The sequence below is a fragment of the Carcharodon carcharias genome, chromosome X (genome assembly GCF_017639515.1).
Source record: "Carcharodon carcharias isolate sCarCar2 chromosome X, sCarCar2.pri, whole genome shotgun sequence".
Taxonomy (NCBI): Eukaryota; Metazoa; Chordata; class Chondrichthyes; order Lamniformes; family Lamnidae; genus Carcharodon; species Carcharodon carcharias.
In genome coordinates, this window is record NC_054507.1 from 24,240,361 (window position 1) to 24,266,538 (window position 26,178).

General features: G+C 43.4%; 1 protein-coding gene across 1 annotated transcript in view; it reads right to left on the bottom strand.

Moving 5' to 3' along the window:
- Positions 1 to 24,210, bottom strand: part of LOC121273250 (STE20/SPS1-related proline-alanine-rich protein kinase-like) — a 33,789-nt gene extending 9,579 nt beyond the window's left edge. Inside the window, exons 1-11 of the mRNA XM_041180281.1 lie at positions 24,033 to 24,210; positions 18,962 to 19,074; positions 17,529 to 17,637; positions 13,202 to 13,343; positions 11,744 to 11,799; positions 10,514 to 10,623; positions 8,335 to 8,436; positions 6,229 to 6,362; positions 4,581 to 4,629; positions 2,430 to 2,495; positions 170 to 292 (exon numbers count right to left, since the gene is read on the bottom strand). Coding sequence (XP_041036215.1) covers positions 170 to 292; positions 2,430 to 2,495; positions 4,581 to 4,629; positions 6,229 to 6,362; positions 8,335 to 8,436; positions 10,514 to 10,623; positions 11,744 to 11,799; positions 13,202 to 13,343; positions 17,529 to 17,637; positions 18,962 to 19,074; positions 24,033 to 24,210 — 1,182 coding nt within the window. The remainder of the gene's footprint in view (positions 1 to 169; positions 293 to 2,429; positions 2,496 to 4,580; positions 4,630 to 6,228; positions 6,363 to 8,334; positions 8,437 to 10,513; positions 10,624 to 11,743; positions 11,800 to 13,201; positions 13,344 to 17,528; positions 17,638 to 18,961; positions 19,075 to 24,032) is intronic.
- Positions 24,211 to 26,178: the final 1,968 nt, after the last annotated feature.

Here is a 26,178-nt window from a genome sequence, read left to right on the forward strand (position 1 = left end):
TGAGCTGAGCACAGACCAGGGATTAGACCCCTGATCTTTGGTTTGTGTAGCTCAGTTCCAATTGGATAAAACCAGTGAACTATCAGGAAAGATTTTGTTGGGTTGTATTTCATTTTAAAAAGGAGAGATTGTTAATTCTTGTGCCTGGCAATAGACAAAAAGGACTCACAGTTTTTTGAAACGCCGTAGGTTTCTGTTCATCATATGCATCACCTGATTCATCGTCACTCCATTCCCAGCCTCCATCCTCTGTTTTGTACAGGTGACCACTTGATCCCTGGACCCGTCTCACCTATGGTCAATCACAACACAGGTGAAAAGTCAATTGGCAACATTGATTTATTTTCCGGTAAGATTTTTTTTTGCCATCTTCTCTCTTCAGGACTCTTGCCAGGATTTCACCCTTCATCAGTACATCAGCTGTCCTGCTGTAATTAACTAGGTAATGTCCTGCAATTGAGCAACTTGTTATCTTTAACTTCACTGTGATCAGATTAACCAATTGGGTTACTTGGAGATAATGCTAACATGATGAAGGTGGAACACTTGGAATGAAACTGTCTTTGAGAAAAGAAATGTGGCTGAGTAGGTGTTAAGCTTATTTCCAGTTTATTTGGAAAAAGGAAGACTTTCATTTACATAGTGCCTTTCACAGCCACCAGACGTCCCAGAGTGCTTTACAGCCAATAAAATACTTTGTGTAGTCACTGTTGTAACGTAGGAAATGCAGCAGCCAATTTGCGCACAGCAAGCTCCCACAATCAGCAATGTGATAATGAACCGATAACCTTTCAGTGATGTTGATGGAGAGAGAAATATTTGGCAGGACACCAGGAAGAACTCCCCTGTTGTTTTTGAAATAGTACCATGGGATCTTTTACGTCCAACTGAGGTGTCAAACAGGGCCTTGGTCTAACATATCATCCAAAAGATGACACCTCCAACAGTGCAGCAAGTCCCTCAGTACTGCAGTGGAGTGTTGGCCTAAATTTTTGTGCTCAAGTCCTGGAGTGAGACTTAAATCCACGACCTACTGACTCAGAGGCAAGAGTGCTACCCACTGAGCCACAGCTGGCACTGTGAATATTAAAGTTTGATACCGTAGTAAGCATGCAGTGTATCCAACAGTAATGAAAGATATGCATTTCTACAGTGCCTTTACACATCACTGAGAAACAAAATCCTTTCGAAATGCAGTCACTATTGTTATGTAGGCAATTGCAGCCAGAAACTTGTGCACAGTAAGATCCACAAATGTTAATGAGATGAATGACCAGTTAACCTGTTTTGGCAGTGGTGGTTGAGGAACAAGTATTGACCAGGAGAACACTCCCACTCTTCTTAGAGAAAATCCCCTGGTGCTATGCAATGTCCACCTGCAGAGGCTGGTGGGACTTCAGTTTAACGTCTCATCTGAACGACAGCACCTTTGACAGGGCAGCGCTGCAGTGTCCGTTTAGGATATGTGCCCAAGTCCTGAACTCGTACCTTTTGACTCAGAGGCAAGGGTGTGACTTGGTCAACTAAATAGTACTGCCTTGTGCTTTCATTTAGGCAAATTGTCGTTAAAATTTGCATTGTCTCTGCTGGGTAACGTTCTCTAATGCTTTTAGAATACAGACCTTTTTGTTAGACTCTGGCTCACTCGCAGACTTTGGCACCGTGCCAGTAGCTTGGACTGTGTTGTCAGCCTGCAAGAAGATAGAAGAATTCTATTTGCGCAGTGTATAGAGTTGAAAAGCCCACGGATTAATGTGTCCCTCTGTGTATTTGACCAGTCCACATTGCACATCTGAGAGTGGCCCACTGTATCCCTCTTCTTTGTTCTATGTCAAGAGTGCTTGTTTCTTGGACCAAGCTTTAGGGAATTTTAGTATTGGTTAACATCTCAAAAACATGGCCCCTGTTTACTTTTAAAAAAAAGTTGGGGGGAAACATTAGGTCAAAATAAGACCCAGTATTTAAACGAGACTGGAAAATCAACGACTGGTATGCAGTTCACTATCTTACGCATTGACAGTTGTGAGGGAGTCTCCTGTTTAATGGGTGAGGCTTGAAGTGCAAATTGTTGCTCAATTATACCCCAATATCTCTCCAGTGAACTGTTGCAATTTGGTCTGTCTGCATTGTACTCCACAGGAACAAACACTTCCCTCTTTGTAAAGAATCAAGTAGTTCTTTATTCTTCTGTTCCAAACCAACAGCAGTTCGTTCTGGTTCCATGACCTTTGCAAGCATCTGCCTTCTAAGTTAACGTCACTTCGTTTGCATTTTGTTTACTCATCTGCTCATGGCAGTTTATATATTTAAAACACCTCAACTATCATTGCCTCATTGCATTGTTCCATTGAGCCAAGTTGGCAGAGACACAACTCAAATCTCTTGCCCAGAAACCTTGTCTGTAAATAATTACAGGGAGTTGTCTTTACCTTTGTGTCCTTTTGCCCTCCGCTTAATGATTGGCCCAACAACTTCTCCATCAGATACTCTTTATTCTGAAACAAGAGAACAAGTTCCATATGAGACAGGAGGTCCTATTGGTTAAAGCACTGGCTTCTGACTATTTGCATTCAGCCCATGAAGTAGAAATCATTACTCGAGTACACTCCCATACCTCTCCAATGAACTGCAGTGAAATTAACCATAGCTCTCGTCCTAAGCTATCAAAATATCAGTCAAAGGCATTTCAAATGTTCTGGAACAGAAAGAGCATTTAAACAACCTTTTTTCTCCCCTCTCTCCACCTGCTTACTGACCCCCTGTGCATTCCCACCATTTAATGCTTTTCTGTCAGCTAGACCAGATGCCAAGCAATGGAAAAAAAATCAACTTTCCATTCCTGCTCAGTCGGGGAAGTTCTTATGAAGCTTCTCACAATCTCCACACAATAGCCTGCTGTCTGATTGGTAATCCGTCTCAATCTGTCTTGCCTTTCCTTAATTTATTATAGTATAGTCAGTGCTCCTCTCAACTTTCCTCTCTTCTAAGCTCCAAGTGTAGTGTCCTCCACGCTTGCTTTTCTCCCTATGCCTTCAAAAATGTTGGAAGCAAGATCCATCTCACAAACTTATTGATCAGTTGCTCCTGGATGTCTCTACATAGTCAGTTACATAGTAGCACTGGCACAGCCTCAGGATGAATTGCTCCCCTCTCGGTTGGGAAATGGTGCTGAGAGATATAAATATCGGGTGGGAAGCTCTGAGGGAAATGAAGATGGAGGCATTTGCAATTCTCCATACATTAAGTTCCTGATCTCGGCCATGGGGGATGTACAAGTGATTAGCAGTTCCCCACAGGGAAGAAGGAAAATTGTCAAAAGCCACCCCAACAGTGCAGCCAAGATCAGGAACGTAATCGTAGAATGGTACAGCACAGAAGGAGACCACTCGGCCCATTGAGTTTGCACAACACAAAAATCAGTAACCATTAATGCTTTCCATTCTAATATCTATAACACAGTGTTATAGATCATTCAGAGTTCAAGTTGCTAAGCCAACATTCACTTACAGGCACGTTGTTGTCTGGAGCTATGGATAGTGATGGTAGAGGCTCAAACTTTCTTTGCAGCACATGGCTGACTAGGAATCTCTCCCACTTTTACCATCTCCCATTGGCTTGTGTTAGAAGGATTTTCAGGTTGATCGCCTATTTGGCTGCATTATGAATGCAACTTCTTGGCCATCAAGGCCTGGGGTAGGACTCGAACCCAGAGCTTCTGGCTCAGGCAGGGACACTACCTGTTGCGCCACAAGACCTCCCATCAATACTGTACACTCAAACAAAATATATTGGGATCATTTTAAACTTTTGATGGTATAAAACAGGACAATACTGGATTATATTGCATGTTGTATTCTTGAAAGAAAAACTAAAATAAGTATATAACAGGCAGCCAATCTGATTTCCCCTGTTTTATACCAAGGCAAAATTACCTCCATTGTGTTTGGGCAAGTAAAGCTGTCGGGAAATTTGTCAAGGGAGCAGGAAGAGGAAAGAGTTTCAAAAGACCAATTTGCCAGACATAGACATTTGGATTGCGCAATTTTAGAAGTTTCTTTGCCCATATGCTTGTTCAACAAAAGCAGAGAAAGTTCTTTGTGATGGACAAGCGGTAATGGTAGCATGGTTTGGCACTGAGCTGTTCAGATAAGATCCCAGGTTTGATTCTCTGTGCTGAGTTAGCTGAACTCATCTAGGTTTCTTTTCAATCTCAAAAGCAGAAGTGGCAAATGCCTGGGCCTGGGTGAAGAACAATAAATTGTGCATTCTGTCATTTTCCTCTTTGGATTCCCTACTGCTGCCATGTTTCTACTGGAAAATCAGCCCCAAAGGGTTAGCTGAGTTTTAACAGCCACTCGGGTTGGGATTTGAACACAAAAACTGCATCCTCTTGAAGAGATTATCAATGAAGACTATTTTGCAGAGAAGGGCATGATAACAGGAAATTGGAATTCAGTTGCACAGCCAAGTCGCTAACACAGACTTCACTGTGTAAAATAGACTCTTGGTGAATGACACTCGTGGTTTCATCGCCCTGCCCTCCCCCCGCCCCCATCCCTCCTCCTCCTCCTCTTGCCTACCTTTGATTTCTGGAAGAATTTGTGCTTCAGAAGCTCTGCTGCTGTGGGCCTGAAAAATAGAGTTTATAGAGTGAGTGGGGACCTGTGCAGCACTTGAAACCAACTCATGTGATATCATTTGCCACGTGTGAGATATCCCCCAGCCTGCCGAAGTACTGGTTGGTGCAAGAACAGGCAATATTCAGAGATCAGTATCACACTTCTGAAGCAAAAACTGCATTTCACAGACTCCACTGAATGTGACGAGCACAATTGGCTTTTTTTAAAACCACTTCCTTCAAGCCTTTGCCATGGCATTTCCTGATGGAGTAGGCTTGCACCATGCTTGCAGGCCTCTGCCAATCTTTAATCACACAATATTCAGTCAGTCATATTGAAACACTGCATAGCCAAATTCCATGGGGTGAATGCCCTGATAAGTGTTCAGCAGCATCAACTCAGCATAAGCTTTTATTGCAACTAAATATAACCTACCCAGCAACATTGGCAGAATATTTCTGTTCAGGTGGTATATGTGCTCTGACTAAGCAGTGAATGGTCCCCAGCCACAAAGTTAGCAACTGGTGCTTTTCCATTTTGTATTCTGAAAAGGCATACAGGAAGTGCTCGCTTATCATCATTAGTTGGTTCCTGGAAAATGCAACGTTATGTGAAACAATCTGTCTGAGGCTCATAACTCCCTCCCAAGATTGCTCGCTTTCCACCTTACCCAAGACCCAGATCTTGCAGGCTCAACATGGGTGTTATATGGGAACGTCCAGGTGTACGGCGGTGTGAACACAGGGTTCTAGTTGGAGAGCGACACTAACACGAAACATCACTGTGCAAGGTGACATTAAGGGAGGGCTTCCTGTACTTAGCTGGCACCACACTTGGTGTGCCAGCCTGCTATGCCACATGATGTTTGCTGCTGGTTTGTGCCCACCTTTCCATGTCTTTCAAAGGTAATTCATGCAGATTTTACCACTCCTCAGGAGTAGAGCCTCCTCTCAATTCCCAGCTGTAACTGGAACACGTTCAAAGGTAAGATAGAAGTATGCACTCATTCTATTCTTGCCAATGTCAATGCAATTAGCCATCATTCTACCAGTACTAATGCCACTTCACAGTCAAACAACATGAACTGTACTTCTCAAAACAAAAACAGAAATACCTGGAAAAACTCAGCAGGTCTGGCAGCATTGGCGGAGAGGAACACAGTTAACACTTCGAGTCCTCATGACCCTTCAACAGAACTAAGTAAAAATAGGAAAGGGTTGAAATATAAGATGGTTTGGGGGGGGCGGGGGGAGAAAGCTTTCTGTTGAAGGGTCATGAGGATTCAAAATGTCAACTGTGTTCTTCTCCGCCGATGCTGCCAGACCTGAGTTTTTCCAGGTATTTCTGTTTTTGTTTTGGATTTCCAGCATCCGCAGTTTTTTTGTTTTTATATTTGAACTGTACTTCTGCCTGGGCTTAGAATTTGGCTTTCACTTTGGAGACAATGTTGGCATGGGATGGCCCAACTGTTGACCTGAGCATCAAACTCGCCCAATAGGACCAAGTGAGTGCCCAGATCAGTCAGAGCTAGGACTTGGACTTTTCATGTGACCAGAGCCCAGTGCTGTACATCTTATCGCTCATTGGCTTTGAATCTTAGCATACACACCTCTTTGCTGGGTCTTTTTGCAGGCATAGGGCTATCAGTTTACGGAAGGACTTGCCATACTTCTTGACCATTTCCTTGTCCTCCACCCCCGTCTCAAGAGTAGGAGGGTCATTCTGCAGTGTCACCATCAGAACCTAGTGACAAATTAAAGGAGATGTGGGTCAATGTCCAGTGGGACTATCCTCATACTTTAACTGGTATCTCTAACTTGATTATCATTTCTCGAAACTTTGTTTTCTCTAATCTTGTGAAACAAATAATAATCGGCTCCAATTTGACCGCATAAAATAAACAGCTTAGATCAAATCACACTGCAAATTAACTTCCAACTTGGATAAAGTTGAATCAAATTCTAATCGATCAGAATTAATCTAAACACAAAAGGTAACTGGCTAGTTGAATACACTACTTAGTTATTTTTAGATGCAACTTGTACGTTTTAGTTAAAATAATGAACACTGGAGAATAATCAATTAAAGGGGCTGGAAATTCAAGTGTAAGTCATTTCAGAGTATCTGTAAAACCACATGTAACTCATCCCACATTCTGTACAGAGCTCACTCCCAGATTATCCCACATTCTGTACAGAGCTCACTCCCGGATTATCCCACATTCTGTACAGAACTCATTCCGGATTATCCCACATTCTGTACAGAACTCACCCCGGATTATCCCACATTCTGTACAGAACTCACTCCAGATTATCCCACATTCTGTACAGAACTCACTCCAGATTATCCCACATTCTGTACAGAACTCACTCCCAGATTATCCCACATTCTGTACAGAACTCACTCCCAGATTATCCCACATTCTGTACAGAACTCACTCCAGATTATCCCACATTCTGTACAGAACTCACTCCAGATTATCCCACATTCTGTACAGAACTCACTCCAGATTATCCCACATTCTGTACAGAACTCACTCCAGATTATCCCACATTCTGTACAGAACTCACGCCAGATTATCCCACATTCTGTACAGAACTCACGCCAGATTATCCCACATTCTGTACAGAACTCACTCCAGATTATCCCACATTCTGTACAGAACTCACTCCAGATTATCCCACATTCTGTACAGAGCTCGCTCCCGGATTATCCCACATTCTGTACAGAACTCATTCCCGGATTATCCCACATTCTGTACAGAACTCACTCCGGATTATCCCACATTCTGTACAGAACTCACTCCGGATTATCCCACATTCTGTACAGAACTCACTCCGGATTATCCCACATTCTGTACAGAACTCACTCCGGATTATCCCACATTCTGTACAGAACTCACTCCGGATTATCCCACATTCTGTACAGAACTCACTCCGGATTATCCCACATTCTGTACAGAACTCACTCCGGATTATCCCACATTCTGTACAGAACTCACTCCGGATTATCCCACATTCTGTACAGAACTCACTCCGGATTATCCCACATTCTGTACAGAACTCACTCCTAGATTATCCCACATTCTGTACAGAACTCACTCCTAGATTATCCCACATTCTGTACAGAAATCACTCCCAGATTATCCCACATTCTGTACAGAACTCACTCCTAGATTATCCCACATTCTGTACAGAAATCACTCCCAGAAAGCCAAGAAGTAAGCTAATAGAGGTCTTTAAAATTATGAAAGATTTTGATAGTGTGGTTACAGAGACAATGTTTTTTCTTGTGGGTAAGAGCATAACTAGGGGCCATCAATATAAGATGGTCACTAATAAATCCAATGGGAAATACAGTAAAACTTAGGGGTGAGAGTGTGGACCTCACTACCACAGGGAGTGGTTGAAATGAATAGTATGGATGCATTTAAGCGAAAGCTAGACAAGTACATGGAGAATGGTTATAATGGTAGATTTAGATGAGAAAGGATGGGACAAGGCTTAGAGGAGTAGAAAAACTGGCATGGACTAGTTGTGCTTAAATGACCTGTTTTTGTGTCGTATCTCATATGTAATAACTAATTCTGTACAAAACTCACCCCCAGATATCCCAGATTCTGTATATAATTCACTCCCATGTACCTCTGATTCCCTTCATGTAACTTACTACCAAGTATCCATCATTTTACAAACTGTTATAAGTTTACTCCCACCTTCATTGGTGGGTACTTGTGATATGGCGCCGTTCCAGTTGCCAGTTCAATTGCTGTTATTCCGAAACTCCAGATATCTGCTTTGAAGTCATAACCTCGTACCTGCAATTAAATAACAAGTCAGGGATCGGTTTGTAACTGCTGCAAGCAAGAAGAAAACAAGGCGCGTGCAAAAGTGTTGTGCTCACTGCTGTAGTGACATCTACTGGCATCAAGTGACTTCTGCTCTACTGCAGGATTATCTGAAAAAAAAGATAGAAATTGCCAGAGACATTCAGCAGTTCAGGCAGTATCTGTGGAGAAAGAAAGAGTTAACAGGTCAGGTCAATGACCTATCAGAAGGGATAAAATAAAAATCCATTTGAGAGCAATCTTTTCTCGAACTGTTAAGACTGATTTCAATAGCACTGTTTCACACTGAAATTATACATATTTCAGCTTTTGTCCCATCCAAAGTTTCACTGGAAAAAAAAGCCAATATCTGCACCATTTCTGTTCTGTTACTTTGTTCTTTGGAGATTAAACATATTTGTCCAAGAATAAAATAAACATATTTGTCCAAGAATAAAATATAACTGAACACTTTTGCCTTTTACCACATTCAGCACTAATGTGGATACAATTCAAATATCCATTCCATGTTTTATGATGGTTTCACTCCATGCTTTGTGATAGACCCATGGCCTGTAATTGATCAGTTCCAAGCTTTGTAACAGATATTAATCTTGCAAGAATCACAGTAATGGGCTCGGAGCAGCAGGAATATCAGTGACGTGATCGGCAAAAGGCACAGACAAGATGGCAAAGGCTGAGCACATGTATAAGAGAGCAAGCATCACATATTAGAGTACTTTTGAACAGAAGTACTTTGCACATTATATTCACTACATAATGCCTGACTTTTTTTATTCTCAAGATGTGGATGTCAGTGGCCAGACCAGAATTTATTACTCATCCCTAGAGGGCAATGAAGAGCCAACCACATTATTGTGGGACTGCAAGCAAACAGCAGGTTTCCTTTCCTAAAGGACATTCGTGAACCAGTTGGGGTTTTATGACAATTCAGCAGCTTCGTAGTCACTTTTACTGAAACTAGCTTTTCATTTAATTCCAAATTTTATTTTTAAGGCTGATTTCTCAAACTGCCATGGTGGAATTTGAACTCCAGGCTGTGGGTTCAAGGCCCAGTCCAGGGACTTCAATGTGTTATTCAGACTGACACTGCAATGCAGTCCTGAGTCGGAGGTGCTGTCTTTTTGATGAGAAATTAAATCGAGCCCCTGACGGCTCTCTCAAGTTTATATAAAAGATCCCACGGCATGATTCGATGAACAGCAGGGGAGTTCTCCCTTGTCTTGGGCCAATATCACTAAAACAGATTATCTGGTCATTTATCACACTGCTGTTTGTGGGAGCTTGCTGTGCACAAATTGGCTGCCGCATTCCCTAAATTACAACCCTGACTACACTTCAAAAACGTACTTAATTGATTGTATGGTGCTCTGGGACATCTAGAGGTCCTGGAAGGTGTTATATAAATACAAGTTCTTTCTCTCTTTCTATAATACAATCTGGTTATTTATTTATGCTTACCAATGCAAACAATGTCAATGAAGGAGAATTTCATGTTCTCCATTTTGGGTGTCCACTGTCAGCATTGAGGACTCTCAGGTCACGTATAACATCACCTCCAGATGCAGAATAAAGCTCCTTTACTCTACCCCATTACATACCTTACACTAAATACAGAATAGTGCCACCTACTGTCCTACAGTATTACAACCATTTCTTGGGAATGATGTCTTTGAGTGAGATTGACAACAACCCCAACTTAGTTCACATGTATAGGATTATTACAGTTGTCAAGGGACAAAAGTTTGATTCTATCAGTATTGGAGGTAAAAGGATTGTGCACCAACTCAGTGATACCCAGTTTCAGGAAACTTAAAACCCAACTTTAACCTAACCCACCCATCAGAAACAAGGCAGATTCGGGTGGTACGCCTGTTTTACACTCTGCTTGATTTTCCTCCCCAGGCATCAGGGTTGGGTTATCTTGTAAATCTTAACAGCTGCGGGCAGGTTCGGTTCAACTCGGAGCTTAGATTTTCTGACAGTAGAAATAATGTAAAATTAAGCCCCAGCTTTAACAAAAGGTTTACTTCAAACCTAGGATTACCTGTTCCATCACTTCTGGGGCCATCCAGCATGGAGTTCCAACAAAGGTTTTACGCACTTTATTTCTGGTCATATCTCCACCAGCAGCTAGAAAGGCACTGACGCCAAAATCTAACAGAGGAAGAAGTCAAGCATTACACTTTTGTATAAGAAATTCCTTGTATCAGTAACTGTTGCCACAGGACACTGAAGGACCAATTAGGACGTCAGTGGAGGTCAGCCAGAGGTCACTCCACTGCCATTGTAGCCTCAGATGGTGCACGGCAGAAGAGACACAGCTGGAGACTGAATATAGATTGGGAGCCTCCCACTATCTCCTTCACATTCCAAATCTAATCCATCTGCCTGTGAAAGGGTTGATGTTAAAATCTGTGTTTAGTGGAGTAACCTACTGAAGATTTATTTGATTACCGAGCACAAGCTAAGCTCCATATTCTAACATGCACGAACTCCGGTTCACCTACCTGACCTACATTAGCTCCCACTCCCTAAACACCTTGAACTTGAAATTCTCATCTTTATGTTCAAATCCCTCCATGGCTTTGCCCCTTCCTCTCTCAGTAACCTCCTCCTGTCCTACAATCCACCGAGAACAATGAGGGAGCCCTTCCTCGAGAGCTACTTTTGGTTTCCTCGTTCAGAGCCCATGATGGTGCTAAGTGGACATGGTTTGTGGAGGTGTCAAGTTCTGAAAGGCATATGGTCTTTCTCATCCATCCCTTATGATTTGACTGTGGATCTTAGCTGCGCTGTGACTGGGGATTATTTTGACCTTGGTTTGTTTTACATCTGACCGCAATGGAACAAAGAATGGGGAGAGATACAAAACAGGCTATCATACAAAGTCAAAACCACACCATTGTTTTTGAAGTAGGTGCACCGAATGCTTTAATCTTACAGTTATTATCAAGGATTCTGTGATGTGCGAGGTGTTTTTACTCATTTCTATTAAAGGGTACAATCAGCATGCAATCAATAACAACAGCGCCGAGAACTGGCTGTGAATCCACCGTGACCTTTCGGTTCTGCGTCACTGTTACTCACTCTGTCTGCAGGTCGTAACTGGAGATGCTTTGTGCTAAAAATCATGTTTTAAACATAATCCATTTTGTTATTCATTCTGATAATCCTCTATTGGCTGATGTAATATAACTCACAGGAGAAGCACATTACGGGAATTATTTTGAATTACCGCACAATGATGAGATTAGTACTGCTTATATAAACCTACCTGCAATTTGTATAGACCCATCATCACCAAGTAGAATATTACCAGCTTTAACATCCCTGCAATTGGAAACCACATTCAAACAATATAAATATTAAAAGATTGGAAGGATTATTGTTGAACATTCAGATCACATCTTGTGTCCCTCCTCTTTCTTGCCACTTTGTTTCAGGTCATCCCTCCATTACTTAATGTTGCTCATGGACTTCCTTGCATGGGAGGCCATATTGACCAATTAGCAGAACCCTTCATTATAATATGCTCTATCCCGAGACAACCCAAGCTGGGCACAGTCAAAGACCTGATCCCTAAGGCACCTGTGTCAACTATGAGTCAGTGGGTAGCGCTCTCACCTCTGTCAGGAGGTTGCAGCTTCAAGTTCCACTCCAGAGACTTCAGCACATAATCTGGGCTCTCACTCCCACTGTGGTGCTGAGGTAGTACTCCATTGTTTTAGATGCTGTCTTTCAGATGAAATGTTAAACCAACATCTCAGGTGAACGTACAAGATCTCATGTCATTTTTGAAAAGAGCAGGTGAGTTCTCCCCAGTGTACTAGCCAATATGTAATCCCTCAACCAAGATCACAAAAACAGATTATCTGGTCATTATCATATAGCTGTTTGTGGGAGCTTACTGTCCAGAAATTGGCTGCCGTTTTTCCAACATTACAACAGCGGCTACACTTGAAAGGTAATTAATTGGCTGTAAAACTCATTTACAGTAAAACTTGGGGTGTCCCGAGGTCATAAAAGGCATTACATAAAAACAACAGAGGAGGCGATGGTGTAGTGGTATTGTTGCTGGACTAGTAATCCAGAGACCCAGGGTAATGCTCTGGGGTTTGAATCCAGCCACAGCAGTTGGTGGAATTTGAATTCAATAAAAATCTGGAATTAAAAATCTAATGATGACCATGAAACCATTGTCAATTGTTGTAAAAACCCATCTCGTTCACTAATGTCGCTGAGGGAAGGAAATCTGCCTACATGTGACTCCAGACCCACAGCAATGTAGTTGACTCTTAAATGCCCTCTGAAATGGCATTCAGTTGTATCAAACTGCTACAAACCCTCAAAAAAGGAATGAAACAGGATGGACCACCCGGCATCGACCTAGACCTAAGAGCACTGTGGATGTACCTACACCATATGGACTGCAGTGGTTCAAGAAGGCAGCTCACCACCACCTTCTCAAGGGCAACTAGGGATGGGCAATAAACGCTGGCCCAGCCAACAAAGCCCACATCCCGTGAATAAATAAAAAAAATTTCACCATAAAATACTGGCCAATGCCCAGAATCACCTGTATGAGGAAACAGACAATACTTTGATAAGAAGATTATCTGCACCATTTCCTGTTCGTTTAAAGTTACTGAATTAATTCCCTTAGGAGTGACATTACCCCCTGACCCCCACCCCCTACTCAATATGAGTTAGAGATGAAGATTTGAAAGTTCACCTGTGTATTTGTCCATTCCTGTGAAGATAATCCAAGCCCTCCAATACCTCTTTTAACACTGTTGCTATTACTGGCTCATCCAGCACACCAGTCTTGTGTTCATTGTTGGTAATTGTCCTCCTGATTATATCCAACATAGAGCCTGAAACAGGAGCAGGAAAGGCCAGGTCACCATGCATCCAAACACAAATCTCTCTCTCCCTCCTGTTCTCTCTCTCCCATATCCCCTGCCACTAGCTATCTCTCCCATTTTCTCCCTCTCTCCCCCACCACCCCACCTGCACTCTCGCTTTCTCCCTCTCTTCCCCCCCGACTCTCCATCTCTTTCTCTCTCCTTCAGGGCACCATGCATCCAGACATAAATCCCTCTTTCTCTCCCCCTCCCACTCTCTCTCCTTCCCACAATTTCTCCCTCTAGCTCTTGCTCTCTCTCCTGCCTACTCTTTCTTACAAACATACAAATTAGGAGCAGGAGTAGGCCATTTGGTCCCTCCAGCCTGCTCCACCATTCATTCAGACCATGGCTGATCTGATTGTGGCCTCAACTCCACATTCCACACACTCTTTCTCTCTTCCCCCTCCTGCACTCTCTCTCCCACTCCTGGTCTTTCTCGCTCTCTCTCATTAGCAAACCCCAATAAATGGTAAAACACTACATTGTTCCATTCACTAATATTAAATTCACCTTGGGCAGTAACATAAAACAACAAACTGACTTTGATGGAACAGACAATTTGTCGAGCTGTAAAACGTGCTACTGACTCACTATTGACTATCTCATATCACTGCCATAATTTCTCAGCCTTGAGCTTGAACATAAAATAATAATTACTGCAGTATTTACTTGGGGGGGGGTTGGGGGGGGGTAGTATTGTCACTGGACTCGTATTCCAGAGACCCAGGGTAATGCTCTGGGTTCGAATCCCATCGCAGCAAATGGTGGAATTTGAAGTCAATAAAAATCTAGAATTAAGGGTCTAATGACCATGAAATCATTGTCGAATATCATAAAAACCCATCTGGTTCACTAATGCCCTTTAGGGAAGGAAATCTGCCGTCCTTACCTGGTCTGGTCTATATGTGACTCCAGACTCGCAGCAATGTGGTTGACTCTTAAATGGCTTAGCAAGCCACCCAGTTGTATCAAAACCACTACAAAATCTAAAAAAGGACAGGCCACCCAGCATTGGCACTGGAAACAACAATGGCAAACTCAGCCGTGTCAACCCTGCAAAGTTCTCCTGACTAACATCTGTGAGCTAGTGCCAAAATTGGGAGAGCTGTCTCACAGATTGACATGGTCATACTCACGGATGTCCCAAACACCACCATCACCATCCCTGGGTATGTCCTCTCCCACCAGCAGGACAGACCCAGCAGAGGTGGTGGCACAGTGATATACAGTCAGGAGGGAGCTACCCTGGGAGTCCTCAACATCAACTCCGGACCCCATTAAGTCTCATGGCACCAGGTCAAACATGGGCAAGGAAACCTCCTGCTGATTACCACATACTGCCCCTCCTCAGCTGATGAATCAGTGCTCCTCCATGTTGAACACCACTTGGAGGAAGTAGTGAGGGTGGCAAAGGTGCAAAAAAATACTCTGGGTGGGGGACTTCAATGTCCATCACTAAGACTGGCTCGGTAGCACTACCACAGACCGATCTGGCCATGTCCTCAAGGCTTCTAGACTATGTCTGCAGCATATGGTGAGGGAACCAACAAGAGGTAAAAACACACTTGACCTCATCCTCACCAGCCTCCCTGCCGCAGATGCATCTGTCCATGACAGTATCGGTAGGAGTGACCACCGCACAGTCCTTTGGGAGATGCAACCTCGTCTTCACATTGAGGATACCCTCCATCGTGTTGTGTGGCACTACCACTGTGTTAAATGGGATAGATTTCGAACAGATCTAGCAACTCAAGACTGGGCAACCATGATGTGCTGTGGGCCATCAGCAGCAGCAGAATTGTACTCGAACACAATTAGTAACCTCATGGCCTGGCATAACACTCTACCATTACCACGAAGCCAGGAGATCAACCCTGGCTCAATGAAGTGTGCAGGAGGGCATGCCAGGAGCAGCACCCACCATACCTAAAAATGAGGTGTCAACCTGTTGAAGCTATAATACAGGGCTACTTGCATGCCAAACAGCAGAAGTGGCAAGTCATAGACAGAGATAAGTGATTCCACAACCAACGGATCAGATCCAAGCCTGCAATGCTGCCACATCCAGTCGTGAATAGTGGTGCACAATTAAACAACTCACTGGAGGAAGAAACTCCACAAATATTCCCATCCTTAGTGATGGGGGAGCCCAGCACATCAGTGCAAAAGATAAGGCTGACGCATTTGCAACAATCTTCAGACAGAAGTGCCAAGTGGACGATCCATCTCGGCCTCCTCTGGATGCCCCCAGCATCACAGATGTCAGTCTTCAGCCAATTCGATTCACTCCACTTGATATCATGAAACAGCTGAAGGCACTCGATATTGCAAAGGCTATGAGACCTGACAATATTCCAGCAATAGTACTGAAGACTTGTGCTCCAGAACTTGCCGTGCCCCTAGCCAAGCTGTTCCAGTACATCTACAATATTGGCATCTAACAGGCAATGGGGAAAATTGCCCAGGTATGTCCTGTACACAAAAAGCAGGACAAATCCAACCTGGCTAACTACTGCCCCATCAGTGTACTCTCGGTCATTGGTAAAATGATGGAAGGGGTCATCAATAGTTTTATCAAGCGGCACTTGCGTAGCAATAACCTGCTCACTGATGCTCAGTTTGGGTTCCGCCAGGGCCACTCAGCTCCTGACCTCGTTACAGCCTTGGTTCAAACATGGACAAAAGAGCTAAACTCCAGGAGATGAGGTGAGAGAGTGACTGCCCTTGACATCAAGGGAGCATTTGACTGAATGTGGCATCAAGGAGCCCTAGCAAAACTGGAGTCAATGGGAATTGGGGGAAACCTCTCCACTGGTTGGAGTCATACCTAACACAAAGGAAGATGGTTGTGGTTGTTGGAGGTCAATCATCTCAGTTCCAGGATATCACTGCGGGAGTTCCTCAGGGTAGTGTCCTCGGCCCAACCATCTTAAGCTGCTTCATCAATGACCTTCCTTCCATCATAAGGTCAGAAGTGGGGATGTGCAATCATCAGTGAGCAATGTTCTGCACCATTTGAGACTCATCAGATTCTGAAGCAGTCCATGTCCAAATGCAGCAAGACCTGAACAATATCCAGGCTTGGGCTGACAAGCGGCAAGTAACATTAGCGCCACACAAGTGCCAGGCAACGACCATCTCCAACAAGAGAGAATATAACCATTGCCCCCTTGACATTCAATGACATTACCCTCACTGAATCCCCCACTATCAACATCCTGAGCGTTACCATTGACCAAAAACTGAATTGGACTGGCCATATAAATAAGGTGGCTACAAGAACAGGTCAGAGGCTAAGAATCCTGCAGCGAGTAACTCACCTCCTGACTCCCAAAACCTGTACATCATTTACAAGGCTCAAGTCAGGAGTGTGATGGAATACTCCCCACTTGCCTGGATGAGTGCAGCTCCCACAACACTCAAGAAGCTTGACACCATCCAGGACAAAGCAGCCCACTTGATTGGCACCCCATCCACAAACATTCATTCCCTCCACGACCAACGCATAGTAGCAGCAGTGTGTACCATCTAAGATGTACTGCAAGAATTCACCAAGCCTTAGACAGCACTTTCCAAACCTACAACCACTACATCAACACCACCACCTGCAAGTTCCCCTCCAAGCCACACACCATCCTGATTTGGAAATATATCACCGTTCCTTCCCTGCTGCTGGGTCAAAATCCTGGAACTCCCTCCCTAACAGCAATTCGGGTGTACCTCCATCACATAGACTGCAGCAGTTCAAGAAGGCAGCTCAGCACCACCTTCTCAAGGGCAAGCAGGGATGGGCAATAAATGCTGGCCTAGCCAGCAGCGCCCATAGCCCATGAACGAATAAAAAAAAGTTTTATTAAAGGAAGGTGACTGTTGTACATATATAAGGGCATAAAAAATAGGAGCAGGAATAGATCATACAGCCCCTCCAGCCTGCTCTGCCATTCAGTGTGATCATGGCTGATCTATCTCCATTCCACTTTCCCACTCTATCCCTGGATTCCCTTTGTGCCCAAAAATCTATCTATTCCAATCTTGAATATACTCGACTGAACATCCAAAGCTCTCTGGGGTAGAGAATTCCAAAAATCCACAGAACTCAGTTAAGAAATTTCCCCTTATCTCAGTCTGAAATTCTGGGTTATGCTGTCTTACCTCCACTCAGCAGCTTCATGACCAACCAGAGTTCATCCTTCACAACAAATGAGGTGAAATAGGTCACAACATTGGGGTGACTGCACTGACTCATGGCTTGAATCTCTTTCTGTTCAGAGAGAAACAGAATGGTCAGCATTTTACAACAATACTAACTAGAGTTCAAAATGTGTCTCTTAAGTCCATGACAATCTGCCACAACCCAAACAAGCTGGCACAACAGGGGCTGTCACATAAAACACTTACTAAGCACAACTATTGCCTTCTATACACTTGGTTAAGGAAGGCAGGGTCCCCAGCTAGAGCTGTTAATCATGGGTATCTGGTGATTCATGATGGAAAGAGTGTGTATGCGGGCTTTGGGCAAGGGCAGGGATGAACCTCATTGTGAAGCCTTCATCAGATGCACGAACTGCCAATGCTTACCTATCTTGGTTCACACATCAAAGAATGGCCACTTGGTCAAAGTACTGGGCAGCAGCTGGTGGCTGTAGAACTGTGTCAGTGTGTGCCACCTTCTCGTCAGGAAAGGGTCTTTTGCTGTGCCAGTAAAATGTCATCTCATGATAAGGAGAAGCTCAGGGAGCAGCTTAATGAATTTGCTGGATTGCTGAGGTGTATATGTTGTGTATTGCTTAAATGAGCTCTTGAGATGTACTCACAAGTCTTGAATTCCCAACTTCACAATCCTGTCCCCTGTCAGCAGATATTGGCAGTTTGGGCATTTGCTGAAGACAATTTTCTGCTTATTCATTCAAATCATTGGAAAATCATGGCACCTGAAGTTCTGATGTCTACTCCTGGTTGGAGAGGCTCCCCACTGGGAGCAGCCAATTAGAAAATGATCTGTAGTGTGTATTTGTTGGCTGTGTGTCACATCATTCCTGTTTTATCTTACAAGATGTTTCAGAGATAGAGAAAGGCTATGAAAGCCATCAGGACTTGCTGGTATATCAGAGCCAGTCACCCGTCCTTTCATCATAGCACTAAATTTCTTTTCTATCTAGAAATGTATCCAGGTTCCTATTGGACCCATTTATTCTGTTCCCTTTAAAGGTAAATTTCATCCATAACTCTATTCCCATTTATGTAATATTCTATTCCATATGCATCAAGGCACAATTTTTCTAACTTCTAACTAATTCTCTAACTGGTGCAAACTAGGTCAACTGCCAAGCTGGGAAACACTGTTTGGATCTGCAGCTCTCTGTAGCCTGTGAGCTTGTGGTGGACAAGCTCTACCCATTGACCCTGTGACTGTAATTTGATTTTATTTTCTTGCCCTGCACCAGCTCTGAGGTTGGCCAATGACCTGCTCCTAGGTTCTGCCAATGCCCTGCTGTTCACTGGTGCAACGTGTTGGACCACTAGCCTTGATGAGCACAAAACTTTGGCAGGACAAACCCTTGCATAAAATCGGTACCACAACTCACCAGTAGCTCGTCCATGCTTGTGTTGCATTTCTCCAGATTGATTCTCTTTATTGCCACACGCTCCTTCTTGGGTTTGCAGAGAGCTGCTTGCACCACAGCAGTGGCCCCGCTGCCTGCAGCAGGAAAAGAAGAGAAACTCACAAATAGCAATGGCAAGGGAAAAAGAAAAGAAACCATCCAGCAAGCTGCTCTTGACTTTTCAATGGAGCTTCCAGATACATAAAAGCTCCTTCCAAGGCATAAGACCATAAGACGTAGGAGCAGAAGTAGGTCATTTGGCCCATCGAGTCTGCTCTGCCATTCAATGAGATTATGGCTAATCTGATAACCCTCAGCTCCACTTTCCTGCCTTTTCCCCATAACCCTTGATTCCCTTACTGATTAAAAATCTATCTATCTCAGCCTTGAATATACAACGACACCCCAGCCCCTACAACCCTCTGCGTTAAAGAATTCCACAGATTCACTACCCTCAGAGAAGAAATTCCTCCTCATCTCTGTCTTAAATGGGCACCCCTTACTCTGAAATTATGCCGTCTGGTCCTAGACTCTCCAACAAGGGGAAACAACCTCTTAGCATCTACCCAGTCAAGCCCCCTAAGAATCTTATAGGTTTCAATAAGATCCCCTCTCATTCTTCTAAACTCCAATTAGTACAGGCCTAACCTACTCAACCTCTCCTCATAAGAAAATCCCCCCATACCCGGGATCAACCTCGTGAACCTTCTCTGGGCTGCCTCCAATCCTGGTATATCTTTCCTCAGGTAAGGGGACTAAAACTGTTCACAGTATTCTAGTTGTGGTCAAACTAGTGCCTTGTATAGTTTTAGCAAGACTTCCCTATTTTTATACTCCATTCCCATTGAAATCTTCTGATGGTCCTGACAGACATTTTTCTAACTCGAGGGTCAAATCTTATCTATTCATTTACTGCTGAGACAAAACCATGCTCAGTGGTCTCTCCCTGGAGCTGGTCTTTAAGTCAGTTTTCTAAGCATTTAACAATTGTCAAATGCAAGTTGTTATTGTCAGTTATCAGGTATTCAGTTCACAGCAAATCATACCAATAAAAATGTAAGCTGAGTCACCTCGTACACGCTCAAACATGCACTCAAATGTTTTTTGACCGGTTATTACCTTAATACACTAGGATACAGGTTCAAACCCACAATTACCTACAAGCATCAATTTCTTGATTTCAGCTATGCCACCAGGGGGGGCTGCTGAGCAGCGATCAGGTCATTTCTAGTAGGGAAAGTGGGAAAAGATTCAGCTTAAGCTGCTCTCTTGCAAACACGGTCCCACAGTTTTATTCATAAAATGAGTGTCCCTGCCTTCAGTAAAAACTTAGCTCTGGACTATCCCCCTCCCTCTGTGGGAACATGTGGCCTCAACTTGGCTCTTCCAAGCAGGGACACAGCTGAGGTTGAAACAATTAAACCCATGCTCAGTATGCTTGTGGCACTAGCTGTTGTCATAGCACCACACTGTCATCCAAACCTCCCGAAGAGATTCTTTAATCTCTATTTGACTAGTTTAACCAACAGGCCCTCCCCATACCCTTAAAATGTCACTACAACAGTATCAACAGCCCACCCATTCTGACCAGCAATTTTGTTACTGCCTCTCTGTCAGTTACCTGGTCATTTTTAATGAGTTTTGTAAGCAAAAGAAGATGCTGAGTCAATTTGTTCACTTTGGCTCAGCAATGGCGTTTTCAGATCTGAACCGGAAGGTTGTGGGTTCAAGCTCCAGTCCAGAGACTAGAGTCCCATAATCTAGGCTGACATTCCAGTACAATACTGAGGGAGCATTGGACTGTGCTTTGGATTGACATAAAAGATCCCATGACACTATGTGAAGTACAGCAGGCCAGTTCTTCCCAGTGACCTGACCAATATTTATCCTTCAACCAACACTACTAAAAACAGATTATCTGGTCATTAGCACATTGCCTTTTGCTACATAACAGTGACTATACTTCAAGAGTATCTTCACTGGCTGTGAAGCACTTTGGGACATCCTGAGGATGTGAAAGGTGCTACAGAAATGCAAGTAATTTCTATTTCTGTAAATATCATGGACCGTTTATCCAAATTGATGCAGCAACTCCACCCAGTTACTGCTGAACTGTGAAAGTGCCTTGTTCCTGTTAATTTGCTGTTGGCAGAAAGTTTGCTGAAATTCTGCATATTTACCACCGTGAGGATGAGCTCCAACAGCATACAGAGGTAGAAAGTAGTAATCTCAGCACAAGAAAAATCCACTTTCACCACTGTAAGCTACCAGCTGTTGTTTGGTCACATTTACATTATAAAAGTGAATACGCTTCAAAAGAACTTCATTGGCTGTAGGACATCCTGAGATCATGAAGGGTGCTATATAAATGCAAGTTTTTTTTAAACAAGAAAAGGATGCGTTTATAGGTCGCCAACATTTTGTCAACAACTAAATAGGCATGGAAAGACCTGGGAATGAACCATTTATCAAATAGATTACAAACATTTCTTCCCCTGTTCTCCTATAGGTGCTGATCCCTCACAGGGTGCAGTTTCACTGGTATAAAAGCAAAATGCTGCGGATAGTGGAAATCCAAAATAAAAACAGAAAACGCTGCAAACACTCAACAAGTCTGGCAGCATCTGTGAAGTGAGAAAGAGCATTAACGTTTCAGGTCAATGATCTTTCATAAGGGCTCATCCACCTGAAATATTAACTCTGTTTCACTGGGCGGACGCTGACAATTACAATTTAAAAAGGAGCCACAAGACCCAACACACGGAGGAGGGACTACAAATAAAAGTGGCCCAGCACACACACAAAAATACAAAGGAGCAATATACTACCAAAGCAATGCTGAGACATATTTTCCACCTTTATAGCAACGGAGACTGGAAATCGTTAGAATGGTTTTCCTCTGATAAGTAATGGTACAATGTTTAATGTTCAGTACTAATAGACCATTAGTAAATATAATGGCTGTGGCCTGCAGAGTGTTCTTAAGAACCAGTGTCATAGCACTTCTTAACAAGAACTAACTGACTCCCCCATTGCCCCCGCCCAGTGTTACTCTGAGGCACAGTGATGACGTTTATCAGTTAAGGTGGCATTCTGTTCAATAAGGCCACATTGCCAGCATTCCCCCTGTATAAATAGGCACATCCTGAAGGTCTAGGTTGGCAGCACTTGTTAATTCACAGTTCCTGTCCTTGGGCTGAGACAAAGTTATCAAGGTTAGGAAAACCAGCAGGAAATGGCTGGGTTTCTTCCTCTTTTTTTAAAATACTTACTTTTAAGATTGTTTTACATCTTTAGCAAAAGTGTGATGTCTTCAGTGGGACAGGTGCATACTAACTGCAAAACTTTAAAAAGAGTAATTTCCTGAATTCACATACTGCATATGCGGGGCACATATTGGAAATTTAAGTGAATCATCAGCTTAAGTGACCGGAAACTCATAACTTGTGACTGATTTTTGACACAAGCTCCTTTGGAAGCACAAAGTCAGCAAATGATTCCTTTTAAATATCCTGATCATTTTGGACTGAACTATGTAACTGCTGCTTAACTCTTACAAATTCTGGACTAAAATATTAAATACAAAATACCTTAGGGATAAAGAAGGGTTAATCATATGAAAATTGTGTGTGAAGAAAAGTTCCTCAAACATCATAAGAATATTGAAACTCCCACATACCATAGCCCCAACTCACAGTAAACTGACCGAATCGCCCCTCATAACTACTCCATGACACTGCACACAAATATAATAGATCCTCTGTTTATTTCATTTTTCTCAAAGTTTTTACAACTTAAAATTAGTTAGCCATAGTTTGAACAGAAAAAGACAAAGGTCCCAGTGCGATGCAATACTTAAACAACTTATGTACAGTTGGGTACATTTCCCATCTCTGTATCCTCAAGTCTGACTGACAGAGATGTGAGCACACCTGGCACTTCTCTGGCCTGGTTATCCACATTCAGATCACATGTGAACTTCCCAAGAAGGAACCTTCTCTCCACAGGCAAAGCCAGAATCATCCCAGAGAGTAAAGAAAATTCTAGATTCCTTTTCTCAGTGATCAACCTCCCCCTCCACCTGCATGTTCAATGTCAAATGTGAAGACCTTCTAGACTTTTCTGTCTCTAAGATTCAGACTACCCATACAGTTGTCTCAGCCACAGCCTCCTCCTTCTCTGGCTTTCCCGTTGGAGCAGCCTTGATCTCATGACACGCTGCAGCTTTCCCCCATCCCCTGGTCTATGCATGCCTCACCACACTCACCTTAATCAATACCCCTTAAAACCCAACTGCTATTCCTTGCTTCAATGTTGATTGAAATCATTAATGGCTCCCTCTGCAAGGGCATCACTCCTTCCTCCTTTAACACCCCTGTCATCTCCCATTTCTCCATAAGCTTGCCCTTAATCCTTCTGTCCTCTTTGACTATTGCTCCACCTCTATCCTCCCTTTCCTCTCAGAGGTATTTGGAGATGTTGTTCCCACCCAGTTTCATTCTCAGATCTCCCACATTTCCCTGTTTCAATCTCTTCATTCCAGTTTATCTCTTCCTATAGCAAGACGACCATCCTAATCAATGTCACCAACATCCTGTGAGAGGGGGTCTGTCATCCATCCTTATCCTTGTTCGTCTCTCCACACCATTTGACATAGTGGATCACTGCACCTTTGTCCATTGCCTCTTCTCTGTTGTCTACCTCCGTGGTACTACCCTCTTACATATCCCAACATGTCCAACATACTTCCAGCAATAGCTTCTCTTCCAGTCCCCACTTCCAATGTAGCTGAAAGTTTCAACCTTAGACTATTCCTTTTCCTAGTTTAGAATTTTCCATGCACGTGCTGATGATGCCTCTTCTCTACAACTCTCGACTCCATGACCACCTGTGTTAGATTGCTCATCAATGTCAGGTCATCGACGAGTCAGAATTTTACCCAGTTGAACATTTTGAAGACTGAAACCATTGTATTCAGCTCTTGGCAAAAAAGATCCATACCATAGCCCCAATTCCATTCCCCCTTCAGCTGCTCATTCATTTTGAACCAGACTAGTTGCAACCTTGGTGTCTTGTTCGACCATAAGCAGAGCTTCAAACCCTACATCCTTTCCATCACCAAGACTGTTTACTTCTACCTCTAAAATATTGCTCATCTTAGCTGAACCCTCACGCATGCTTTCGTTACCTTCACACTCAGCTCCACTAATGTCCTGCTCACCAGCCTCCATATCGCCGAAAACTCTGCCACCCACATCCTGTCCCATTAACCCTCTGCTCCTCTCCCCCTACTTCCATTGCTTCCCTCCTTGCTCTCCTTTGATAAATCCCTCCAAGGCCTTGCCCTTCACTATATCTCTGAACCTTTCTGCCTACCTTATAAAAAGTTCCTCAAAGCTCGTCTTTTCCACTCTAACTCTTGCATTGATGCTTCCCATCCATTTTTGACCTGCACCTTAGGACATCTTACTACATTACAAATGCTGTCTGAATCCAAGCCGTTGTTGATGGTTGCACCCATTGTATTCATGACCTTTCTGTGTTTGTGTTATGTAGTCAGGTTCACTTTCTTTTAAGTGGGTTGCTGCACCATATATGATAATCTAAAGTTGTGCTTCTAACACATCATTTGGTGGCTGGAACACAAGTATAATGGCCACTGCCCACTTTCATCAGCATCACAAAATTTTATAAAAACAACTAATTCAATATCATGTGCGGCAGATGTTTTAAAGCAAAAATCTCCTCAGTAAATGCCATTTCTAAGGTCATGCATTGGCAATGCTTTAGATTCTGTAATGGAGCATTGTGGTGTGTAACTTATTAGCATGTCATATGAGTGAATTGACAAGATGCTAATGAAGTAACAGAGAGAAATGGATAGAAGTCAGATGCTTACAAGGGTCATAGATTCAAAATGAACTGCTGGTTGGTTTTGAACTGAGGAATAAAGGACAGCTTGCTTCCTTTACAAAGAGTGAAGTGTTTTGTTACACATCACCACACACACGGATCTTCCATATCTAGCTCTCCATCACCATCGATGCCTGAAAACACCACTGTCACGTCAGAGGAGGGGAAAGGCAATAGGAAGAACCTTCACCGATGGGCAAAATCAGAGCCAAGACATTTGAGCAGTGAGAGGACATCACACTTTTTCAAGGATCCTCCACAAGGTCACCTCAGGATACAGCCAAGTCATTGGTCTGCGCATCTGAAACACATAAAGGAACACTTTAGCCATAATGCACAGCAGTTGTCCCCCTCAACACCCTCTTAATACCTTGAGCACACAGGGAGTGATCCAAGAGCTCAGGGCAATGACAATATTCCACCACATGCATGGGAACATCAATGCCTTGCATCATATGGTGCAAGTAAGGACACTTGAGCAAGCAGACTCACTGATCAATTTGCTCACCCTCATTAAGGTATAGCCAGCAACCGTCCCTCCATTCAGTGCTCCAGTGAGTTGTTTGAAGCCCTGCCTGGTAGCATTGTTGGGGGGAGGTTTGAATGCCAGTGGGCCTGATGTGTTCCTTCCTTCTTGTGCAGTGCTCCTACCCAGTGATACAACCTGGCCAAGCTCTTCGGACCATTCATTTCAATATTTTTACATATAGTCACAACAACAGTAGATTTACTTCAGTTATTATGTAGGAGAAATGTTAGTCATTTACCTTTTAACTGTTAACGATTTAATCAACCGTTATTTTCTCATCACTCCTGACTCCATCGCCTGCCTTCCCCCTCGGTGCAGGGCATCCATTACCATTTTTAAAAGCGATTGCAGCATGGTGGCCCTGTATCCAGCTCTTTCAGTTTCTGGAATGTTCCAGTGCTCCGCCCACTACAGCAGCAGGCTTTCTCTCGTTGGCATTTAGTAAAAAACAATGAGTCCTTCAGCCAATGGTTCGATTGTATCCTCGCAATCCATTCGATCGTACTTGATATCCAACTCAGACTCTGCTCACCTGAAGTCTCATCATTGCTGGCAGTTTGGTTTTAAATTCATTCACAGGATGTGGGCATCATTTATTGCCCATCCCTAATTACCCTTAACTGAATGGCTTGCTAGACCATTTCAGAGGACAGTTAGGAGTCAGAGTCAATCACATCGTTATGAGTTTGGAGTCACACACAGGCCAGGTTGGATAAGGACAGCAGAATTCCTTACCTAAAGGTCATCATTACTGATA